General features: G+C 46.2%; 1 protein-coding gene across 1 annotated transcript in view; it reads right to left on the bottom strand.

The window, feature by feature from the left end:
• Nucleotides 1-988: 988 nt before the first annotated feature.
• LIN52 (lin-52 DREAM MuvB core complex component) overlaps nucleotides 989-22,209 on the bottom strand; it is a 41,182-nt gene continuing 19,961 nt past the window's right edge. The window contains exon 6 of the mRNA XM_040333505.1: nucleotides 989-1,266. Within this exon, the coding sequence (XP_040189439.1) occupies nucleotides 1,211-1,266 (56 nt within the window). The 3' untranslated portion in view covers nucleotides 989-1,210. The remainder of the gene's footprint in view (nucleotides 1,267-22,209) is intronic.

Raw genomic sequence — 22,209 nt, 5'->3', positions numbered from 1 at the left:
GTACATCAGTGCTTCAAGGCTCAATCAAATTTCAAATTCTTAAAGGGGGTTGTAAAGGTTTTTTTTTTTTTTTTCTAAATAGGTTCCTTTAAGCTAGTGCATTGTTGGTTCACTAAACTTTTCCTTCGATTTCCCTTCTAAATGGATTTTTTCTTTGTCTGAATTTCTCACTTCCTGCTCCTCCTCAGTAAGCTTGCCCCCCATCATCCAAACCGTTCTGGCTGGGGGTTAGTCAGTGTGCCCCCCCCCCCTCCCTTGGGACTACATCCCTGCGGGGAGACGGTGTGTTCACAGCATCTCCCCGCAGGGATGTAGTCCAAAGGGAGGGGGTGAGCACGCTGACTAACCCCCAGCCAGAACGGTTTGGATGATGGGGGCAAGCTTACTGAGGAGAAACAGGAAGTGAGAATTTTAGAGACATTTTTTTTTTTTTTAGAAGGGAAATAAAAAAGAAAAAAGGTTAGTGAACCAACAACGCACTAGCTTAAAGGAACTCATTTAGAAAAAAAAAAAAAAAAACCTTTACAAGCATCTTGTTCTATGGGCATCGCACATATCCCTTCCCCCAACCAAGTTCTATCTCCCAATAAACAAAAAACAACGCAAATTACTGTTCATAGTATGAGGTGATAGATGAAGACCTGGCAGCAGGGGGTCATATGGTGGATGTTAGTTACTAGTAGCAACCAAGCGCTACACAGGCCACACTCCGACGCATTTCTCCCTGCCCACGGGGGTTAGTCATGACGAAGCCTAATAGGTGGGGTGAATAGCGTCCGACATGGCTTGAGGCTGCTTTTACTATAGACACTGTTGTGCTTTGGTGGATGTGTGGCACTTGGGATCTTTTCTGTCTACAGAAGGGGTCAACTGACACCATTATACAATACATACTTTGTTATCAATATAAAAAGAGGAGCCATTACCGTTGAACATACGTGTGCTCCATTTCCATTATATCACTTTATAGTCAGCACGCCACTCACAATTCTAACAAATCATTGGCTTTTATTTGTATAAACAAATTTTGCAGCAGAATAACTGCACAGACGCGGACTCCTAAACCAAGGACGGGTGATCACATACAGGAGCCCATACTGGAACGCAAGTAGCGCCCATTGCTGAAGACACACGTCTCAAAATTAAGAATGACTGCCAAACAGCCACAATGTATTGTGGGCAGCTCAAACCCGCCATCTGTCCCAGAAATCTACTTCTTGGCCTTCTCCAGAATATTCAGAAACTTTCCTCGGGTCATTTCACGGGCTGGAAGAGACAAAAGAAAATGTTAGTTATGGAAGTCATCTGCTGGGAGGGTATTGGATACACAAATACAAAAAAGGTCCTGCTGTGGGTCTGAATTCACTTTAAAGGGGTTGTAAAGCTTTGTGTGTTTTTTTCACCTTAATGCATAGGATGCATTAAGGTGAAAAACACCTTGCACTCTCCGCCCCCGTCCCCCCGTTTTACTTACCTGAGCCCGAATCTCTGTGGGCTTGATACCGCGTTGCTTTCCCCAACCCAGCACCTGTGGGCTCTTCATTGGAAGATTGATAGCAGCACAGCCATTGGCTTCCACTGCTTTCAATCAAATCAATAATGCGGTGCGCCGGGGCCGAGTGATACACTCAACGGCTATGGCCGCCGACTATCACACGGGAGCGCGCCCGCAAGCTAACCCCCGACAACAACCGAGGGACCCCAGAAGACGAGGATCGGGGACACTCTGCAAAACGAACTCCACAGTGGAGGTAAGTATGGTATGTTTTTTTTTTTTTTTTTTCCCAACCTTTACAACCCTTTAAAAAAGAGAGCCAATGAGGAAAGACAATCTTAACCCCCCAAGCCTTTTTCTGACACTTGTTTACCAGTTAAAACCAATATTATTTGCTTGAAAATTACTTCGAACCCCCAAACAAATCTTTTTTGGAAGAAACACAATTTCACAAAAAAACAAAAAAAAAAAAAAAAAAAAAAACAAAACAAAAAAAAAAAACAGTAAAGTTGGCACAATGTTTTTGTATAATGTGAAAGATGTTAAGAGATTAAATAGATACGTCATGCTTTAAAATCGCAAACTATAATACATAAAAATCTCCATAGGCAACGCTTTACACATTTCTACAGGTTACCAGTTTAGAGTTAGGCCCCTTTCACACTGAGTTTTTCAGGCGGTATAGCGCTAAAAATAGCGCCTAAATACCGCCTGAAAAACTCCCGTCTCAGCATTCTCACTGTGAAAGCCCGAAGGCTTTCCCACTGAGGCGATGCGCTGGCAGGAGAGAAAAAAAATCTCCTGCAAGCAGCATCTTAGGAGCGGTAAGAGGAGCGGTGTGTGTATACCGCTCCTTCCCATTTAAAACAATGGGAAACCGCGGTAATACCGCCCGAAATTCGCCTCTGCAGAGGCGCATTGCGGGTGGTATTAACCTTTTTTCGGCCACTAGCAGGGGTTAATACCGCACCGCTAGCGGCCGAATCCCGCGGCAATTCCGACATTATAGCGCCACCTATATTTTTAGCGGCGCTATACCGCCACCACACCGGAGCTGCCCCGTGTGAAAGGGGCCTTAGAGTTAAAGAGGAGGACTCGCGCTAGAACTATAAAAGAAAAAAAAAATATGAGAATGGTGCACTTATTCAATAATGTGCCATAAAGTAATATATCATAAAGTAATATACTCAAAGAATGAATATGATGAGTATCCACACATAAAAATAAATGTGAATAAAAGTTCAACTAAAGCCCAATGGTAAGAGTCAGTTCATATAAAAAAGGTAAAAATCTCATTGGGATAACTCGATAGAAGAAAAAAAAAAAAAAAAACTGACAAAACATCAATCCAAACATCGACTGTTAAATTTATGAATCGGCCGCTCACCTCATAACAAGGACCCGAAGGGTCAAACAAGGCTCATCAGTTAGTCAGATAAGGAATCCTGCTGATGGATCTGTGGACAAAGATCTACGTCCAAAACTTGGCATCAAAACATCTTGGGTAATTCCAGATATAGAGGAAAGGCTCGTTCCAAAGAATGACACTTCTCGTATGAATGGCGCTCAAAGGAAACAAAGAACAGCCATAGTGCAATATTGCCAAATGAAAATTAAATGTATTTAGTAAAAGAAGTAAAAAGGTAAAAACTGCAGTAAAAAGCAATGGGAGTAGTGACGCACTTTCCTCCTCACCCACTTCCTTAAAACACCACCGGAACGGACATCACAAGGCTCCATCCGACACGTTGCGTCACTGGTCCCTTCCTCAGGAATCCACGTGACCAGTGACGCAACTCGACGGATGGAGAATTGAGACGTCAGTTCCAGTGGTGTTTTACGGAAGTGCGGTGAGGAGGAGAAAGTCACTATTCCCATTGCTTTTTACTGCGGTTTTTACCCTTGATGTAAACAGCTTCTTTTACTAAATAAATTTGCTTTTCATTTGGCAATATTGCACTATGGCTGTTCTTGGTTTCCTTTGAGCGCCATTCATACAAGAAGTGTCATTCCTTGGAGCGAGCCTTTCCTCTATGTATTTAATTACCCAAGAAGTTTTGATGCCAAGTTTTGGACGTAGTTCTTCGTCTTCGCCTGGGACCTGGATGCCTTTACCGATCCATCAGCAGGATTCCTTATCTGATGAGCCTTGTTTGACCCTTGGGGTCATTGTTGGAGGTGAGCGGCCAATTCATAAATTTAACAGTCGATGTTTGGATTGACAATTTGTCTGTTTTTTCTTCTATCAAGTTATCCCTATGAGATTTTTACCTTTATATGAACGGACTCCTACCATTGGGCTTTTATTCACATTTTTATGTTTGGATACTAATCATATTCATTCTTTGAGTAAATGACTTTATGGCACATTATTGAATAAGTGCACCATTCTCATTTTTTTTTCTTTTACATTACGCAGTGTTTGAGTACACAACTAAAGCCCTGTACACACGATCAGTCCATCCGATGAGAACGGACTGAAGGAATGTTTCATCGGTTCACCGATGAAGCTGACTGATGGTCTGATGTGCCTACACACCATAGGTTAAAGAAGCGTTCGGTTCAGAACGCGGTGACGTAAAACACAACAACGTGCTGAAAAAAACGAAGTTCAATGCTTTCCAAGCATGCGTCGACTCGACTCCGAGCACGCGTGGACCTTTAACCAATGCTTTTGCATACTAACCATCGGTTTGACGGATCGGTTAGGCGTCCATCGGTTCAATTTTAAAGCAAGTTCTAAATTTTTGGAACTAAGGATAACGGACCGATGGGGCCCACACACCATCGGTTTGGACCGATGAAACGGACCTTCAGTCCGTTTCCATCGGTTTTGACTGACCGTGTGTACAAGGCCTAAGTGGTTGCAGCCAATTCACGGTTACTATACATGCGCTAAATATATTTGTTTCTGAGTTTATTTTCACTGGAGGCTGATGGTTTAGATTTGCTTAAAAATTAGAACAGTAGCACGCAAGTTTTTTCCTCTTACAACACTTGCGCTATAATTATTGCTCCAACAATCGTGGCGATACCCCACGTGTGGTTTGAGCACCATTTACATTTGCTGGTGCGACTTGCATATGCATTCGCTTCTGCATGCGAGCACGGAGGGGTGGGGCGCTTTAAATTAGTTTTTCTTGTTTTTTATTTTTACACTGTCCCTTTCATTTTATTTATTTTTTAAAACACTTTTATTGCGGTCACAGTGTAAACATCCCTTGTTATAGGCAGTGAGAGGTACTCTTTATGGAGAGATTGGGGGTCTATGAGACCCTAAAACCTTCCTTTGCACTTAAAAGCATTCAAATGGCCAAGTTTGGCTGTTTTTAATGCTGTAATTTTTTTTTTAAATTAGCGCCTTTAAGGCTTCCGTAAACCGGAAGTGATGTTGTGTCTAGATCCGATCAAAGCCGATTCTGGCATTGTTAGGGTCTCTGGCCAGCCGGCAGACTTGCTGTCTGGTCACTTGGGCCTCCCGGTGGGACAGAAAATCCCAGGTGAGCCACGAAAAAGAAGGGGGGGGGGGGCAATGTCGTGATAACGATTAAGCAGGTGCTTAGCCACATCAGTTATCGTAAGAAAGCCAACCATCGGCTCTATAAAAAAAAAAAAAAAACAAGTTACAGGGGTGATGCCTGCATCACCCCAGTACAATTCCTTGAAGCCAAGGCTGCATATTTGCATTACATCGGCGCGGCGGGGTCAAAATGACCAGACGTCTAATTTTAGGCCCCTTTCACACATGTTGACCATTCATTTTTTCAGTTCAGTCATGTTTTTTTAAAGTTTACATCAGCTGCTCATCAGTTTTTACATCCACGACCAATACAAAACACAGATGCCAAAACAGACTGTTTGTGCTGCAGCTCAGTTTCAGGGTCTTGCCAATCTTTGTATAGCCTAGGCCATCCTCAGAGTTCTTTGCCATGAGGTGCCATGTTGAACTTCCAGTGACCAGTATGAGAGTGAGCGATAACACCAAAATTAACACACCTTCTCATTCACACCCGAGACCTTGCAACACTAACAAGTCACATTAAACCGGGAGGGAAAAAATTATCCAGGGGGCACAAATTCTATATCAAATTATTACTGACAGAGGAGTTGGAGGAGAGAAGAAAACATATGGGAAGGCTGGAGCAGATCTGAAGAGAAAGGGAGAGGAAACAGCAGAGTAGAGGGAAGAGGGACAGAGTAGGTAAGGAAAGAGCAGAGTATAGTCAAGTAGAGCACAGAAAAAAATAAATAAAAATAAAATGAGCAGAGGGGGAGAGGGGTGGGGGGGAATGGCGTTGAGAAGAAAATGAAAAGGGCAAAGTAAAGCAGCGAGAAAAGTAGAAAAGACACATTAAGGCGGAGTTTAGCAGAGGGGAATGGATTGAAGCGGAGCAGGAGTATAGAATGCAGAGTAGGGCGGAGTGGAGCCGAGCAGGAGAGGGTAGGGCGTAGTAGGGCAAAGTAGGGTGGAGTGGAGTAGACCAATAAAGGAGAGCGAGCATAGCAGGGTGGAGTGAAGTATAGCAAAAAAAAAAAAAGAAAGCAGGTTAGGGTAAAGTAGGGCAGAGCAAAAAAAGGAGGCAGAAAAGGTTGGAGTGTAACAGATTAAGACAGGAGAGGGCATAGCAGGTGGAGTGGAGCCATGGCCGGCACCCTACCCATAGGCAAGGGAGGAACTGGCCCACAGCGCACATTGTTAAAAGGCGCTTCGCCGGTGCCCCCCCCCCCCCCCGAGTGAAGTGGTGACAGCATGACAGCTCTTTTCCCGGTCTGGTTTACCAGAGATGTCAGGCAGTGGCACTATGACACAGGGGAGAGGCGAGCTGCAAGAGTGTTTCCCCCGCTTGCCCCCTCCTTTCTCCTGTCAGCAGTGCGAAAGAGAGCGGCTTGCACCAGCATCCTGCCTGCTATTTTTTCCTCCCCACTGGCCACAGTGGAGGGCCAATCAGCAGTGATTAGGTGAGTCATGGGACATTTAGTCACGGAATATTGGCAGCCCCAGCCTGTAGACCCAGAAGATGTACGGAAAGGGTACAAAGGACAAAAACAACCCGGGAACATACACACTGCCCTAACCTGTCTTTATACCTGCGGACCATGGCTGGCGTGAGCCAGCGCTGCTGATCTGCCGATATAGTTCCTCCTATCGATATGGTTCCCCTCTTGACTGCGCAGGCACAATCAGAGCCGACAGAAATCACTGAACCTGAGCAGCTGTAGCAAGAGGTCCAGGGCGACCTGGAATTTGCTGTAAGTGGCCAGTCGGCCTCACTTCGCTTGGACGGCTCGCTCCGCTCGCTCGGCCTCCTGGCTCTTTATTTTAACATCCTCCAATCCACGGGGATGTTAAAGAATGAGCATGGATAATGCCCGAGGTTCGGAGATTTCCGTGGGCTTCGTCTGCGCAGTGAAGCAGGGAACACTATAGATAGGGGAACTAGATCGACAAGAAACCACCACCATTTGTCTTAAGGGCGTGTCCAGAGGCGTAAGTGCAGGCCTGCGGACCACAGCTGAAGAAATAGATGGAGAGCTGCCGAAAACAAATCTCCACCCCCCCCCCAACATCCACCGAATATATAGGCAGAGCAAAGGGGGTTTTTGGTCAAGGGCGAACGAAGCCAAGGGGGCGACTAAATGTGGATTTGTCTAGGGTGTTAAAAATCCTTGCACCAGCCTTGAGTGGATCCGAGTAGGACAGGAGAAGAGGAAGAGTAAAGCAGAGAAGGAAAGGAGGGAGCCGAGTAGAGTTAAAGAGTGCAGGAGAGGAGACGGTAGAGCAGGGAGGAATGGAGCAGAGCAAATTAGGGTAGAGTGGAGCAGGGCAGAATGGTAGAGGGCAGAGTAGAAGAGAGAAGAGCAAGAGAGCAGAGTAAAGTGATGTGTAGTAGAAAATAGCGGAGGACAAGCAGGTGGAGAGGGAAAGAAAAAAAAAAAAAAGGGAGAGAAGGAGAAGAGATGAAGGAGAAGAGAAGAAAAGGAGACGAAGAGGAGAAGGAGGAGAGGCAGAGTAGGGTGGAAGAGTGGGGGGGGGGGGGGCAATGTAAGGTGAAGTGGAGTAAGAGAGTAAAGCAGAGAGGAGATAGACGAGGGGGGTAGCCACAAAGTGCATGTGTGAAAGCATTCACCGATTCCCCCCTAGTTTGTATTTTTGAGGTTGAGTTGATATACTTCTCACCGTATACAACCCTTGACTCTCTGCACTGTTCTTCCTGCAGATTGTTTAGTAATGCCGAGCGTGCTTTTAATTTGCAAGACGTCAGACACAGTGGTAATTTATACCAACATCTGTTCATTTCTGAGTGGTAAAACAAATTCACACATGCTGCTCCCCAAATCCCATCAGACTAGGGAGGAGCGTTGTGTATGGCGAGAGATGAAATATGGCTATGCGCCCTCCACCCTCATTCCCACCTGATCACAAGTTATATTCAACAACCTAAACCAGCAACATCCACAAGTATGACACAAAAATACACTCGGGACAGGATAACATGTGCTACAGCAACACACGCACGCTCGGCATAGTGTCTCACACACACACGGCGTAGTCTCTCACATATACACACATAAAAGGTTACTCTTGATTTAGTGTAACACAAACAATACACTAAGTATAGTATCTCATATATACATACAAGTCACACATGGGTTTGTGTCACACACACTACACTTGGCATGGTATCTCTCACACACACACACACGATACACTCTGCTCAGGGTCTCACACACACACACACACACACACCACTTAGGATAGTGTCTTGCATATGCACATACAGGTATACACTTAGCATAGGGGGGTGACGCACACACACACACGCTCACTTGGGATAGTCTCTCACATACTCTCGGTTTAGTGTAACAAACAATACACTAGGCATAGGATCACACACACTAACAATTGGCATAGTGTCTCACATATACACACATACATGTTACACACTACACTCGGGATAGTCTCTCACATATACAGGTTACTCTCGGTTTAGTGCAACACAAACAATACACTAGGATCTCACGCACAAATTGGCATTGTGTGTGTGTGTGTATATATATATATATATATATATATATATATATATATATATATACACACACACATACATACATATATATATATATATATATATATATATATATATATACACACACACACACATCTATGTGTAACCTGTATGCATCTATGAGACACTATGCCAATTATGGGGTGGGTGTGTGTGTGTGTGTGTGTGTTACACAAACCTATGTGTAACCTGTATGTGTGTGCAACACATACACACACCCACCCCACAATTGGCATAGTGTCTCATAGATGCATACAGGTTACACATAGGTGTGTGTGTGTAACACACACTACACTTGGCATGGTAACACACACACACACACACACGATACACTCTGCACAGTGTCACACACACAGTCCCCTTAGGATAGTGTCTTGCATATGCAGGTTTACACTCAACATAGTGACACAAACTATACACTCATAGCATAGGGTGTCACACACACTACACTCAACATAGTGACACACACACACACACAGCACTTGAAATAGTATTAAGAAAGATGTAAGCTCCAGCACAGTAAGTGACGGATATATATGTATAAAAAAAAAAAAAAACCTGGTTTGAATGTAATTCAGGATGGGGCGAGTGATGTGAATGCTAATAAGAAGGCGGCTCTGGTGGCCTCACCTTGAGATGTCCATCACTGGGTTAACATGATGCTAATTGCATTTAGATTGATTAATTCTACTTAGTCCTGTCTCTTCCAATAACAAAATAATCAGAGCAGCCAGCACGCTGGAGGATAATTACCGAATTAACAGCCAGGGGGGCTACAGCAAGGATGACTGGGGGTGGTGGAGAAAGACACTCAATTCTACACATGTGCGCTGAGACTGTTTTTACAAATGTGCACTAAGAAAGCCGCGTCCTACACATGTGCGCTGAGACAGTTGTGTGGCACACGTCTTACTCATAATGTATGACACACGTGTGAGCCGAGCCGCATACGTGTGAGCCGAGCCGCCTGCGAGCCGAGCCGCATACGTGTGAGCCGAGCCGCCTGCGAGCCGAGCCGCATACGTGTGAGCCGAGCCGCCTGCGTGCTACACGCGTGAGCCGAGCCGCATACGTGTGAGCCGAGCCGCCTGCGTGCTACACGCGCGAGCCGAGCTGCGCGAGCCGAGCCGCCTGCTACACGTGTGAGCCGAGCCGCCTGCGTGCTACACGTGTGAGCCGAGCCGCCTGCGTGCTACACGTGTGAGCCGAGCCGCCTGCGTGCTACACGTGCGAGCCGAGCCGCCTGCGTGCTACACGTGCGAGCTGAGCCGCCTGCGTGCTACACGTGCGAGCTGAGCCGCCTGCGTGCTACACGTGTGAGCTGAGCCGCCTGCGTGCTACACAACATACACAAGTCACAGCTATACACAGTAAGGAGGCAGGTAAGTGACTGTCAGAAGCAGTACAGTAGAGCAGAGGAGTAGCCTGCATTGGTATCAACAGTGAAATTCCTCATCACTCCAATACCAAGAAAGCAAAGGTAGGTCCCTCTGGGGTGTGGATGGTTGAGGGGCCGCCGTTCCTTGCTGTATACACACCTATGGATCAGAAACTAGACTGAAGGAGCCATGTACCCCTACAGAAACCTCCATTCATTCCCCAGAATTAACCCGATTGCCATGGGCAACACAGACAGTACTTATTTCAGGGATTCTCAGAAATGAATCTTAGAGAAAATGCTGATGGGGCAAAATGAGCAGCACAGAAATTTTATGCATTCAGCAAAAAAAAGGAAAGGGGTGACCCTTCTTTCTAAACCAGAATTCCCCCATACATGACCCAGAAGCTTACATCACATGCTGGGCTGTCTGTACAGAGGAGCGAGGGGACAGAGGGGAGGCTCTCCCTCTTCTCAGCCTAATCTCGATTTCATGGATTAAGCATCTATCTTCCATGAAGAGCCCTGGTGAGGGGGGAGAAGGAGGGGGGGTGGGGGGTAAATGGTCCCGCAGAGACCCCTCCCCTCCCCTCTGTCATCCATCGGGCATCATGTTTGTGCTCAAAATTCAATTACCTCCTTATTGATAGTTGAGCGAGATATTTAAGCTGCAGACATGAGGAAGTGATTTCCCAGGGGGACGAGACCCTCTCTATTTCACTGCTCCGCGTCCCCCGGGTGAATTCCTGAGGCGTCCATATTAATAGGTAATCAGTCACAATTCATTTATTAAACAGCCACAAGACGCCAATGAATTCTTCATTTACTTATGGAAATGTTTGTTTTACTAAAGCTGCTGAAGATCCACTTTTATCAGCAAGTGGCCCTATTAATAGATTGCTAATAACAGGACCCGTGCCACTGACCAAACCGCGAGAAACAGCGCGAAAAATACGCTTTACACAAGAGTGGGAATGACGTAAGAACGCGCCATACTGTGTGTGTACCCACCAACCACAGCATCACCCTACTGTGTGTGTACCCACCAACCACAACATCACCACCCTACTGTGTGTGTACCCACCAACCACAACACCACCATACTGTGTGTGTACCCACCAACCACAACATCACCACCATACTGTGTGTGTACCCACCAACCACAACACCACCATACTGTGTGTGTACCCACCAACCACAACACCACCATACTGTGTGTACCCACCAACCACAGCATCACCCTACTGTGTGTGTACCCACCAGCCACAGCATCACCCTACTGTGTGTGTACCCACCAGCCACAGCATCACCCTACTGTGTGTGTACCCACCAGCCACAGCATCACCCTACTGTGTGTGTACCCACCAACCAAATCACCCTGTGTGTGTACCCACCAACCACAACATCACCCTACTGTGTGTGTGTACCCACCAACCACAACATCACCCAACTGTGTGTGTAGCCACCAACCACAACATCACCCTACTGTGTGTGTAGCCACCAACCACAACACCATCACCATACTGTGTGTGTAGCCACCAACCACAACATCACCCTACTGTGCGTGTACCCACCAACCACAACATCACCCTACTGTGTGTGTACCCACCAACCACAACATCACCCTACTGTGTGTGTACCCACCAACCACAGCATCACCATACTGTGTGTGTACCAACCAACCACAACACCACCCTACTGTGTGTGTACCCTCCAACCACATCACCACCATACTGTGTGTACCCACCAACCACAGCATCACCACCATACTGTGTGTGTACCCACCAACCACAACATCACCATACTGTGTGTGTACCCACCAACCACAACATCACCATACTGTGTGTGTACCCACCAACCACAACATCACCCTACTGTGTGTGTACCCACCAACCACAACATCACCCTGCTGTGTGTGTACCCACCAACCACAACACCACCATACTGTGTGTGTACCCACCAACCACAACACCACCATACTGTGTGTGTACCCACCAACCACAACATCACCCTGCTGTGTGTGTACCCACCAACCACAGCATCACCCTGCTGTGTGTGTACCCACCAACCACAGCATCACCCTGCTGTGTGTGTACCCACCAACCACAACATCACCCTACTGTGTGTACCCACCAACCACAGCATCACCCTACTGTGTGTGTGTGTGTGTGTGTACCCACCAACCACAACATCACCCTACTGTGTGTACCCACCAACCACAGCATCACCCTACTGTGTGTGTGTACCCACCAACCACAGCATCACCCTACTGTGTGTGTGTACCCACCAACCACAACATCACCCTACTGTGTGTGTGTACCCACCAACCACAACATCACCACCATACTGTGTGTGTACCCACCAACCACAGCATCACCCTACTGTGTGTGTACCCACCAACCACAGCATCACCCTACTGTGCGTGTACCCACCAACCACAACATCACCACCCTACTGTGCGTGTACCCACCAACCACAACATCACCACCCTACTGTGCGTGTACCCACCAACCACAACATCACCACCCTACTGTGCGTGTACCCACCAACCACAACATCACCCTACTGTGTGTGTACCCACCAACCACAACATCACCCTACTGTGTGTGTACCCACCAACCACAATATCACCCTACTGTGTGTGTACCCACCAACCACAACATCACCCTACTGTGTGTGTACCCACCAACCACAACATCACCCTACTGTGTGTGTACCCACCAACCACAACATCACCCTACTGTGTGTGTACCCACCAACCACATCATCACCCTACTGTGTGTGTGTACCCACCAACCACAACACCACCCTACTGTGTGTGTACCCACCAACCACAACACCACCCTACTGTGTGTGTACCCACCAACCACAACACCACCCTACTGTGTGTGTACCCACCAACCACAACACCACCCTACTGTGTGTGTACCCACCAACCACAACACCACCCTACTGTGTGTACCCACCAACCACAACATCATCATACTGTGTGTGTACCCACCAACCACAACATCACCCTACTGTGTGTGTACCCACCAACCACAACATCACCCTACTGTGTGTGTACCCACCAACCACAACATCACCCTACTGTGTGTGTACCCACCAACCACATCACCACCATACTGTGTGTACCCACCAACCACAACATCACCACCATACTGTGTGTGTACCCACCAACCACAACATCACCCTACTGTGTGTGTACACACCAACCACAGCATCACCCTACTGTGTGTGTACCCACCAACCACAGCATCACCCTACTGTGTGTGTACCCACCAACCACAACATCACCCTGCTGTGTGTGTACCCACCAACCACAACATCACCCTGCTGTGTGTGTACCCACCAACCACAACATCACCCTGCTGTGTGTGTACCCACCAACCACAACATCACCCTGCTGTGTGTGTACCCACCAACCACAACATCACCCTGCTGTGTGTGTACCCACCAACCACAACATCACCCTGCTGTGTGTGTACCCACCAACCACAACATCACCCTTCTGTGTGTGTACCCACCTACCACAACATCACCCTACTGTGTGTGTACCCACCAACCACAACATCACCACCATACTGTGTGTGTACCCACCAACCACAACACCATCATACTGTGTGTGTGTACCCACCAACCACAACACCACCCTACTGTGTGTGTACCCACCAACCACAACATCACCCTACTGTGTGTGTACCCACCAATTACAACACCATCATCATCATCATCATACTGTGTGTGTACCCACCAACCACAACATCACCACCACCACCACCACCCTGTGTGTGTGTGTGCGCCCACCAACCAACAACATCACCATACTGATCTACACCATACCAGGGTGTGTATCACCAGCTTTCATTCTGACCAACACAACCATATTGCATGTCTACCCCACCAGATGCCATACAGACCTATACCCTCATCATACTATGTGTGCACCCATCAGATGCCATACTCTTCTACCATGCCGACTTATACAATCTTCATACTGCGTGTTTATCGATCTACCATGCTATGCCATCTCCATACCGTGTGTACCCATCATACCAAAATTGGTCTGGGCAGGAGGGGGGTTTAAGTGTCCAGTAAGGAAGTGGTTAATATTGCATAATAATTTTCATATTTATGTATTGGCGTGGTATGTCATCACTATTGTTTTCTTTACACGTACCCATCAGCTACCCTGCTGACCTATACCATAAGTACACCGTATGTGTATCCATCAGCTACTGTACTTACCGATACCGTCATACTGTGTGTGTACCCATAAGCCACCCTGCCATACTGATCCATCTCCATACTGGTTGCGTACAGTCTTACCGCATCTATATCATGACTGTCTGTACACACCAGTCAGACAAAAACACAACCATATTGTTTCTATTATAGTTGTCTCATGACAAACACTGCGATTTTGCTATATTATATCCTTCAGGAAACAATCCCAATAGTTATCAGCAGTGTATACACAGAGGTGACACCTGTTGTAGAGGATGAGGAGAAGCGGCTGGTGGTCACATACTGACACAGGGATCTGTGCTGGTAAGAGACCTGCTGGTTGGTCATTATCAGCCATCGTTAAACAGCCAGATAACGAGGCAGCTGCAGACAATGCGCGGCACGCGTCATGACACATCAGTCTTCGCCGCTGACATTGGCCAATCCCCAAGGGGATATAGCACTTGTTCAATTCATTAGGTCAAGAGGAGCAGCTGAGCCAGCCACGTGCCAGAGGGTCCCATCCCCTCCCACCGCAGACCCCTTTGCCCTCATTTCCTCCACCCCACATATGACAGCTGGAGGCACCCCCCCCCCCCCCTGGAGAGCTTCAGCAAGGCATGCAGCAGGTGAAAACATGACAGGACCCCAAACATCCACTTGATGCAGAGAAGCAGCCTCATCAGCATATAAATGGCCTCAAAATTTCTCATCAGACATTAGAGGAGAGACACTCAGCCTCACAATGAAGGTCTGCCGCTGCAGATTCTCCAAGCATCCCTTCGACTAAAGAAAAGACCATAGCGCCTTACTCTGGCCTATAGTATACTGTACATTAGAGCTGCACGATTCTGGCTAAAATTACAATCACAATGTTTTTTTTTGCTTAGGAGATAGACCACGATTCTCTCACGATTCTGCGGCGTAACATCTCTTACGTTAAAAAAAAAAAAAAAATTGGGCTAACTTAACTGTTACATTTTTTTTTTTTTTTATTCATTGAAGTGTATTTTTTCCCCAAAAATTGCATTTGAAAGACCGCTGGGCAAATACAGTGCGACATTAAATATTGCAGCAATTGCCATTTTATTCCTTAGGGTCTATGCTAAAATATATATAATGTTTGCGGGTTCCAAGAAATTTTCTAGCAAAAAAATATTGATTTAAATTTAATAAACAAGTGTCAGAAAAAGATTTGGCCCGGATTCACATACATCGGCGCATATTTATGCCGTCGTAGCGTATATTCTTTACGCTACGCCGACGCAGCGCAGAGAGACAAGCACTGGATTCACAAAGCCAGGGCTGCCAAATCTGCGCTGGGTGTCTTAGGCGCAAGTCGTCGTAAGTGGAAGTGGGCGTGAGCCATGCTAATGAGGCGTGACCCCATGTAAATGATGGGCCGAGCGCCAGACAGATACGAATAAGGAACGGCGCATGCGCCGTACCGTGGAAGCATCCCAGTGCGCATGCTCAGAATCACGTCGGAACGAATGGCTAAGATACGACGGATCACTGCCTACGGCGTGAACGTAACCTACGCCCAGCCATATTCACGTACAACGTAAAATACGACGGCTTGAGTTCCCTGGTCCATACCTTTGCATGGGTTGCGCCTCATATATGGGGAATAACTTTACGCCGGACATACGACTTACGCAAACCGCGTATATTATGTGCCGGGCGCAAGTACGTTCGTGAATCGGCGTATCTCCCTCATTTGCATATGTGCATAGAAAATCCATGGGAGCGGCAAATGCGCCCAGCGTAAATATACGCCTACGATACGCCGGCGTAGGCAAGTTACATCGGTCGGATGAAGCCTATTTTTAGGCGTATCTCAGTTTGTGGGCACGGCGCACAGATACGACGGCGCATATTTACACTTACGCGGCGTATCTCGAGATACGTTGGCGTAAGTGCTTTGTGAATCCGGGTCTATGTCTTTAAACTTCCTGCATTTACACAGAAGTTTGATCTAAGAAGGAAGCTTTAGTTACAATGTTTCATGTTGTTAAGTTTATCCCTTTGAACTAAGAAGGAAGCGTTCGTTACAATGTTTCCTGTTAACAACTTGACAGACTGCCAGGATATTTTCTTTTGACAGCTAAGTGAGCTGATAAGTCTCTCCACTTGTTAAAAAAATCGTGATCTCGATTCATATAATGATTAATTGTGTAGCTCTACTGTACTTAGAGCTACACCCCCAGGACCTTTACGGATTATATGATATAGGACAGTGGGGTGATCTTCCCAAACCCTAAAATGTGTAAGTATTAGGCAGCTTGATTGACTCGCATAAAAAAAAAAAAAAAAAAAAAACAGAAATGAGATTTAAAGTGGATGTAACGCCACTCTCATCCTTTCTGAACTCCTGCCATAGTGCTGATCTATAAGGATATAGATGTCTCCTGCATGTATCCTCACCTATCAAATGTCTCCCCTCTCTCTGTTATAAGAACTAAAAAAAACTGCAGATTCTGTGGGTGGGTCTATTGTCTGGAGCTCGGTGGGTGGAGACGTGATGTCAGTAGACTCCCTGCCCTCCTCTACACCTTGTCAACATGCATTTTTTCCTGTGTATTCCTTACACTAAATTCTGCTATGATCACTAACATCCAATCAAAATCCAGAAAAGTAACCACATGACTTCAGAAAAGGAGTGGGGGTGGGGATTAAAAAATAATGCCCGTCTCCAGGCTAGTGCACGAGATATGTAAATAACCTGTCACTCACAGCAAGGGGGAGGAACGGACTAAGGTTTTTCTCTGTAAATCCGTTTTATTTTACTGAACAATAAAAGAGGATTGCTCAGAGCTGGATTAACTCTGTGTGGCAAGACTGGGCACAGATGATAGGAAATATTATACTGTACATTGTGACAACAAAAAATAAAAATAAAAAAACATTTGGGTATACATCCACTTTAACAAACATTGGAAAGTCGAACGGATACAACATTCTGAAAATTGCTAACATATTGTTGTGAATATTCAGCAGGGTTTCAAAAAAAATATAACACTTGTTAAGAGATTTTTTTTTTTTTTTTTTATTAAAATGGGGTCTTTCAGTTTTATGGATTTCCTAGAACATGGGTCTTTAAACGATGGCCCTCCAGTTGTTCAGGAACTACAATTCCCATCATGCCTAGTCATGTCTGTGAATGTCAGTGTGTTACAATGCCTCATGGGATGTGTAGTTCTACAACAGCTGGAGGGCCTAAGTTTGAGGATCCCTGTCCTAGAAGATAAAATCATTTGAGGTACAACTGTCAAAAGAAAGCCTAATTCCCCGCCTTCTTTTTGGGTCCCCCACCAGTGGTCCTGCCCCCCTCCCCACGCCGAGTGCCCCCAATAGCAAGTCTAATGCTACAGGGAAACTATAGCAGGTTCGTTCCCGAGCCGTACTGTGTGTGTCCATTCACACACAGAGTTTTGGCTCAGCCCCACCCCTGCTGTCTTCTCACTGGCTGTGACTGAGCAGCAGGAGCCAATGGCTCCCATTGGTGTTTGAGCCAATGAAGAGATAGAGGCCTGGGAGAGCCGCTGCTTTCATGCACATCGCTGGATCATGATTGGACCGTTGTCAAGTCTATGGAGCGTCGGATGTCAGTGGTGACATGTCCGCTGACATCCATTTAAATCAGACGTATGGCAATACGTCGCCATCTGTCCTGGCGGATCGGGCGAGATTTGATGAAAACGGACATGCTGTCCGGTGACAGATCCGTCCCCGTGTGGAAGGGGCCTTAAGCACACTTCATATTCCCGATATGTGCCTGCTGTACCATGTTCTTGCATGATAAAGTCTTCTATTCTCTTTGTATTGCTTCCTTTATGTGGAATCCCTGGTGATCCTGCTAGTCCCCTTGCTTACCTATGAAAAACCAACCATGTCAAGCAGAAGAGCACACTATGGTCAGTTTTCTAGCTATGCTGGGAATTCATGTACTCTCCTTCAAAGATCAGACTTGTCCCAACATGCCTCTGCTGCCCAGCCATTCACTGGGAAGCTCAGTGTGCTGCAGCTTCTCCTCCTCCAGCTCTTATGCAGCTGAGAACAGAGGGAAATAGATCACATACATACATATATATGTTTTATTATATATCACACACACGTATATATCTATACATTTGGGTGATTTTTGATCACCACTGCAGTTTTTTTTTGTGTGCTTTACAAATAAAAAAAAGACCGGAAATTTAGAAGAGAAAAAAAAAAAAAAAAAAATAAAAAAATAAAAAAAGTTTGTTTCTTTTACAAAACTTTGTAAATAAGCATGTTTTCTCCCTCATTGACGGGCACCGATGAGGCTGCACCGACGGGCACCAATGAGGCTGCACCGACGGGCACCGATGAGGCTGCACCGACGGGCACCGATGAGGCTGCACCGACGAGGCTGCACCGACGGGCACCGACGAGGCTGCACCGACGAGGCGGCACCGACGAGGCTGCACCGACGGGCACCGACGAGGCTGCACCGACGAGGCTGCACCGACGAGGCTGCACCGACGGGCATCCCTGGTGGTCTGCAGTGGGCATCCTCGATGGATCTGCACTCCTCAACTGGCGCCTGTCAGTGAGAATAGAGGAAAAGCCCATAAAACAGCACTTCCTGAACACCATGTAATCAGATTAAGGTTAAGTGTGTCCTAGGGAGCGATTCTAACTGTTAGGGGGCGTGGCTACGAGTGACACGTTGCTGATCACTGCTCCCGATGAGAGGGAGAGGACGATCGGCGACAGTGTCACTAGGCAGAACGGGGAGATGCTTGTTTACACTTGCCCCTCCCCGTTCTTCAGCTCTGTGACCCGATCGCGGAACACCGAGTCTGCAGGTCCCGTGGGCACGGTCACTAAGCTCGTGGCAGGGGCGCGCCCGCACATTTTAAAAGTGACGTAAATATACGTTACTCTGCCCAGCCGTGCCATTCTGCCGATGTATATGTGCAGGAGCCAGTCGTTAAGCGGTTAAGTAATGAAAAACGTAATCGCCAAATAAACAGGTCCTCTTCAGAAAGGTAAAAAATAAAAATAAATTCTCTGGTCCATAAAGAGTATACTGGTACAAAAGCTGAAAACGGTGAAGGATGAGCTGGTTCTACATTTATGGGCTGTAAAAAAACAAAAACAAAAAAAAAAAAAAAAAAAAAAATCTACAATTTTTGAAAACGACTTTCCTCATTCAGTGGTTTAGGAAGAAATTAGCAGCATTTAAGGCGGCCGTGTTAATGCAGGACAATACTCCAGTGCAGCATCCAGGAACTCCACTGCTTGGTTAGCAAGCAAAAGACCTAAAAGGATAATTGAATGACCTTCCATTAAATCCTATTGAGAACTTGTGTGCCTCTCTCAAATGTAATATTCATAGCGAGGGAAGACAATACGCCGCTTTCCGCAGCAATAGAGACGCTTTGGTTGCTGCTGCTGCAGCAAAAGTTCATTATGAACAGATCCAAAAACTGAAAAATGCTACTCATGGCAGTTCTTAACCACTTGAGACCAGGGCCGTCTTATAAGCATCATGGGCCCCTGGGCAAAGTAATGCTCTAGGGCCCCTACAATGGAGACAGTGCCGGTAAACAGAAATCAAGTAGGTAGGGGATATCTGGGGTGTAGAGGGGCAGCCCCAATTTCGGGGCAGCCTGGGCTCAAGGACCAGTTGCTTTGGGGAAAGGGCCCCACATGCAGCTAGTGCCCAGGTGTGCCCTCTCATTAAAGCGGGAGTTCACCCAATTGTGTTTTTTTTTTCTTTTTTTTCTTTTCTTGTCTAGGGGAATCGGCTAGTTGTTTTAAAATATGATCCGTACTTACCGTTTTCGAGATGCATCCTCTCCGTCGCTTCCGGGTATGGGTCTTCGGGAGCGGGCGTTCCTTCTTGATTGACAGTCTTCTGAGAGGCTTCCGACAGTCGCATCCATCGCGTCACTAGTAGCCGAAAGAAGCCGAACGTCGGTGCGGCTCTATACTGCGCCTGCGCACCGACGTTCGGCTTCTTTCGGAAAATCGTGACGCGATGGATGCGACCCGAGAGGCTTCCGACAGTCGCATCCATCGCGTCACTAGTAGCCGAAAGAAGCCGAACGTCGGTGCGGCTCTATACTGCGCCTGCGCACCGACGTTCGGCTTCTTTCGGAAAATCGTGACGCGATGGATGCGACCCGAGAGGCTTCCGACAGTCGCATCCATCGCGTCACTAGTAGCCGAAAGTCGGTGCGGCTCTATACTGCGCCTGCGCACCGACGTTCGGCTTCTTTCGGAAAATCGTGACGCGATGGATGCGACCGTCGGAAGCCTCTCGGAAGACTGTCAATCAAAATAGGAACGCCCAGTCCCACAGCCTATACCCGGAAGCGACGGAGAAGATGCATCTCGTAAACGGTAAGTACGGCTCATATTTTAAAACAACTAGCCGATTCCCCTAGACAAAACGAGCATGAATCTAAGGGGAAAAAGTGTCATGTGCGGGTGAACCTCCGCTTTAAGACAGCCCTGCTTAAGACCCGGACCATTATGCAGGTTAAGGACCTTGCCCCTTTTTGCGATTCGGCACTGCGTCGTGAGTCGGGCCTTCTCGCCCAATATCAGTGCCTGACCGCACTAATGCCCTTCTGGAAGAATGGTCGAACATTCCCATAGACACACTCCTAAACCTTGTGGACGGCCTTCCCAGAAGAGTTGAAGCTGCAAAGGGTGGACCAACTCAATATTGGACCCTACGGACTAAGGCTGGGATACCATTAAAGTTCATGTGTGTGTAAAGGCAGGCGTCCCAATAGTTTTTACAATATAGTGTACTGCACATTGCATTTTCATCTATTGCAATTGGAGGAAGATGCAAACAAGCCAAAGTTTGAATAAAAAAATATACAAAAAATATATATAATAATAATTATTCAAGTAAACGTTAAAAAATGAAGAAAAAACAAAACAAAAAAAAAAACCAAGATCAAGGTTTGACAGGGTCAAGGTCAGCATATTTTGGGAAGAATTAGAAAAAAAAAAAAACACACAATGTTTTAATTAGTATTGGTGTCTGTGTTTTAGGCAGGATAAAAAAAAAAAAAATAAAAAAAAAAAAGCGAAACGCGCAGCATTGTTTCTGGGCTGTACTCCGGGTACAAACAACATACATACACATATATGTGGGAACACTGCAATCGTCAGAAGCAAGAAAATTTGTTTGGAGTTGTTCTTGAATTGAAAATTATGAGAATAGCCAAAAAAATTATACAGCTAGATTAAAAAAAATAACTTTTTTTTTTATAATTTTGTTTTTACCATTTTGGGCCAGAAACAGGAGACATCAGTTATCATTGACCAACAAAAGAAAGTCCAATTTGTCCTGAAAAAAAACCTGGTATAATCCACCTGGATACACAAAAGTAGCTGTGACGATATTTACAGTTTTACCATCACGTGTCGAAGTTGCAAAATTGTGCTTAGGCATTGACATTTGTTTACCCTTAGATGTGAAGAGCTTTAAAACGAATTTACATGAAAAAAAAACAAAAAAAACAAACAAACAAACAAACAAACACACACCGATCATTCAAAATCCCAGTACCTACAAGCCTACAATAGGTATTGAGCCGATAACCAGCTGCTTCATATATATTGGCCATCTGCTTATTACATCTATAATAAACAGGCCAAACCCAGCTAAACCCACGATAATCACAATCCCCGATCTGCTACTACATTATCTTCAGTGTACCGCTCTCCTTACAGCAAGTATCGCACCGCATGTTACAACGCAGTTCGTAGATTAGGACCCATTGCCCACTTCTGTGTACATGTCACACATGGTATATACATAGAGAAGAAACACAGAGCAAAAATGAATGCTGCATGTACATGTGTCACACATAGCAGAAAAGCATGTCACATGTATGTCCTATATGTTGCATATATAGAGGAAAGAAACATAGCAGAAGATAATGCCACATATACACAGGAGAGAGTCACATAGCAAAAAAGACTCACACGTATGTCCCATATGGCATGTACATAAAGGAGACACGTATGTGCCATATACATAA

Source organism: Rana temporaria, chromosome 13 (genome assembly GCF_905171775.1).
Source record: "Rana temporaria chromosome 13, aRanTem1.1, whole genome shotgun sequence".
Taxonomy (NCBI): Eukaryota; Metazoa; Chordata; class Amphibia; order Anura; family Ranidae; genus Rana; species Rana temporaria.
The sequence above is the reverse complement of the archived record's forward strand: the minus strand, read 5'-3'. Positions and strand labels throughout refer to the sequence as shown.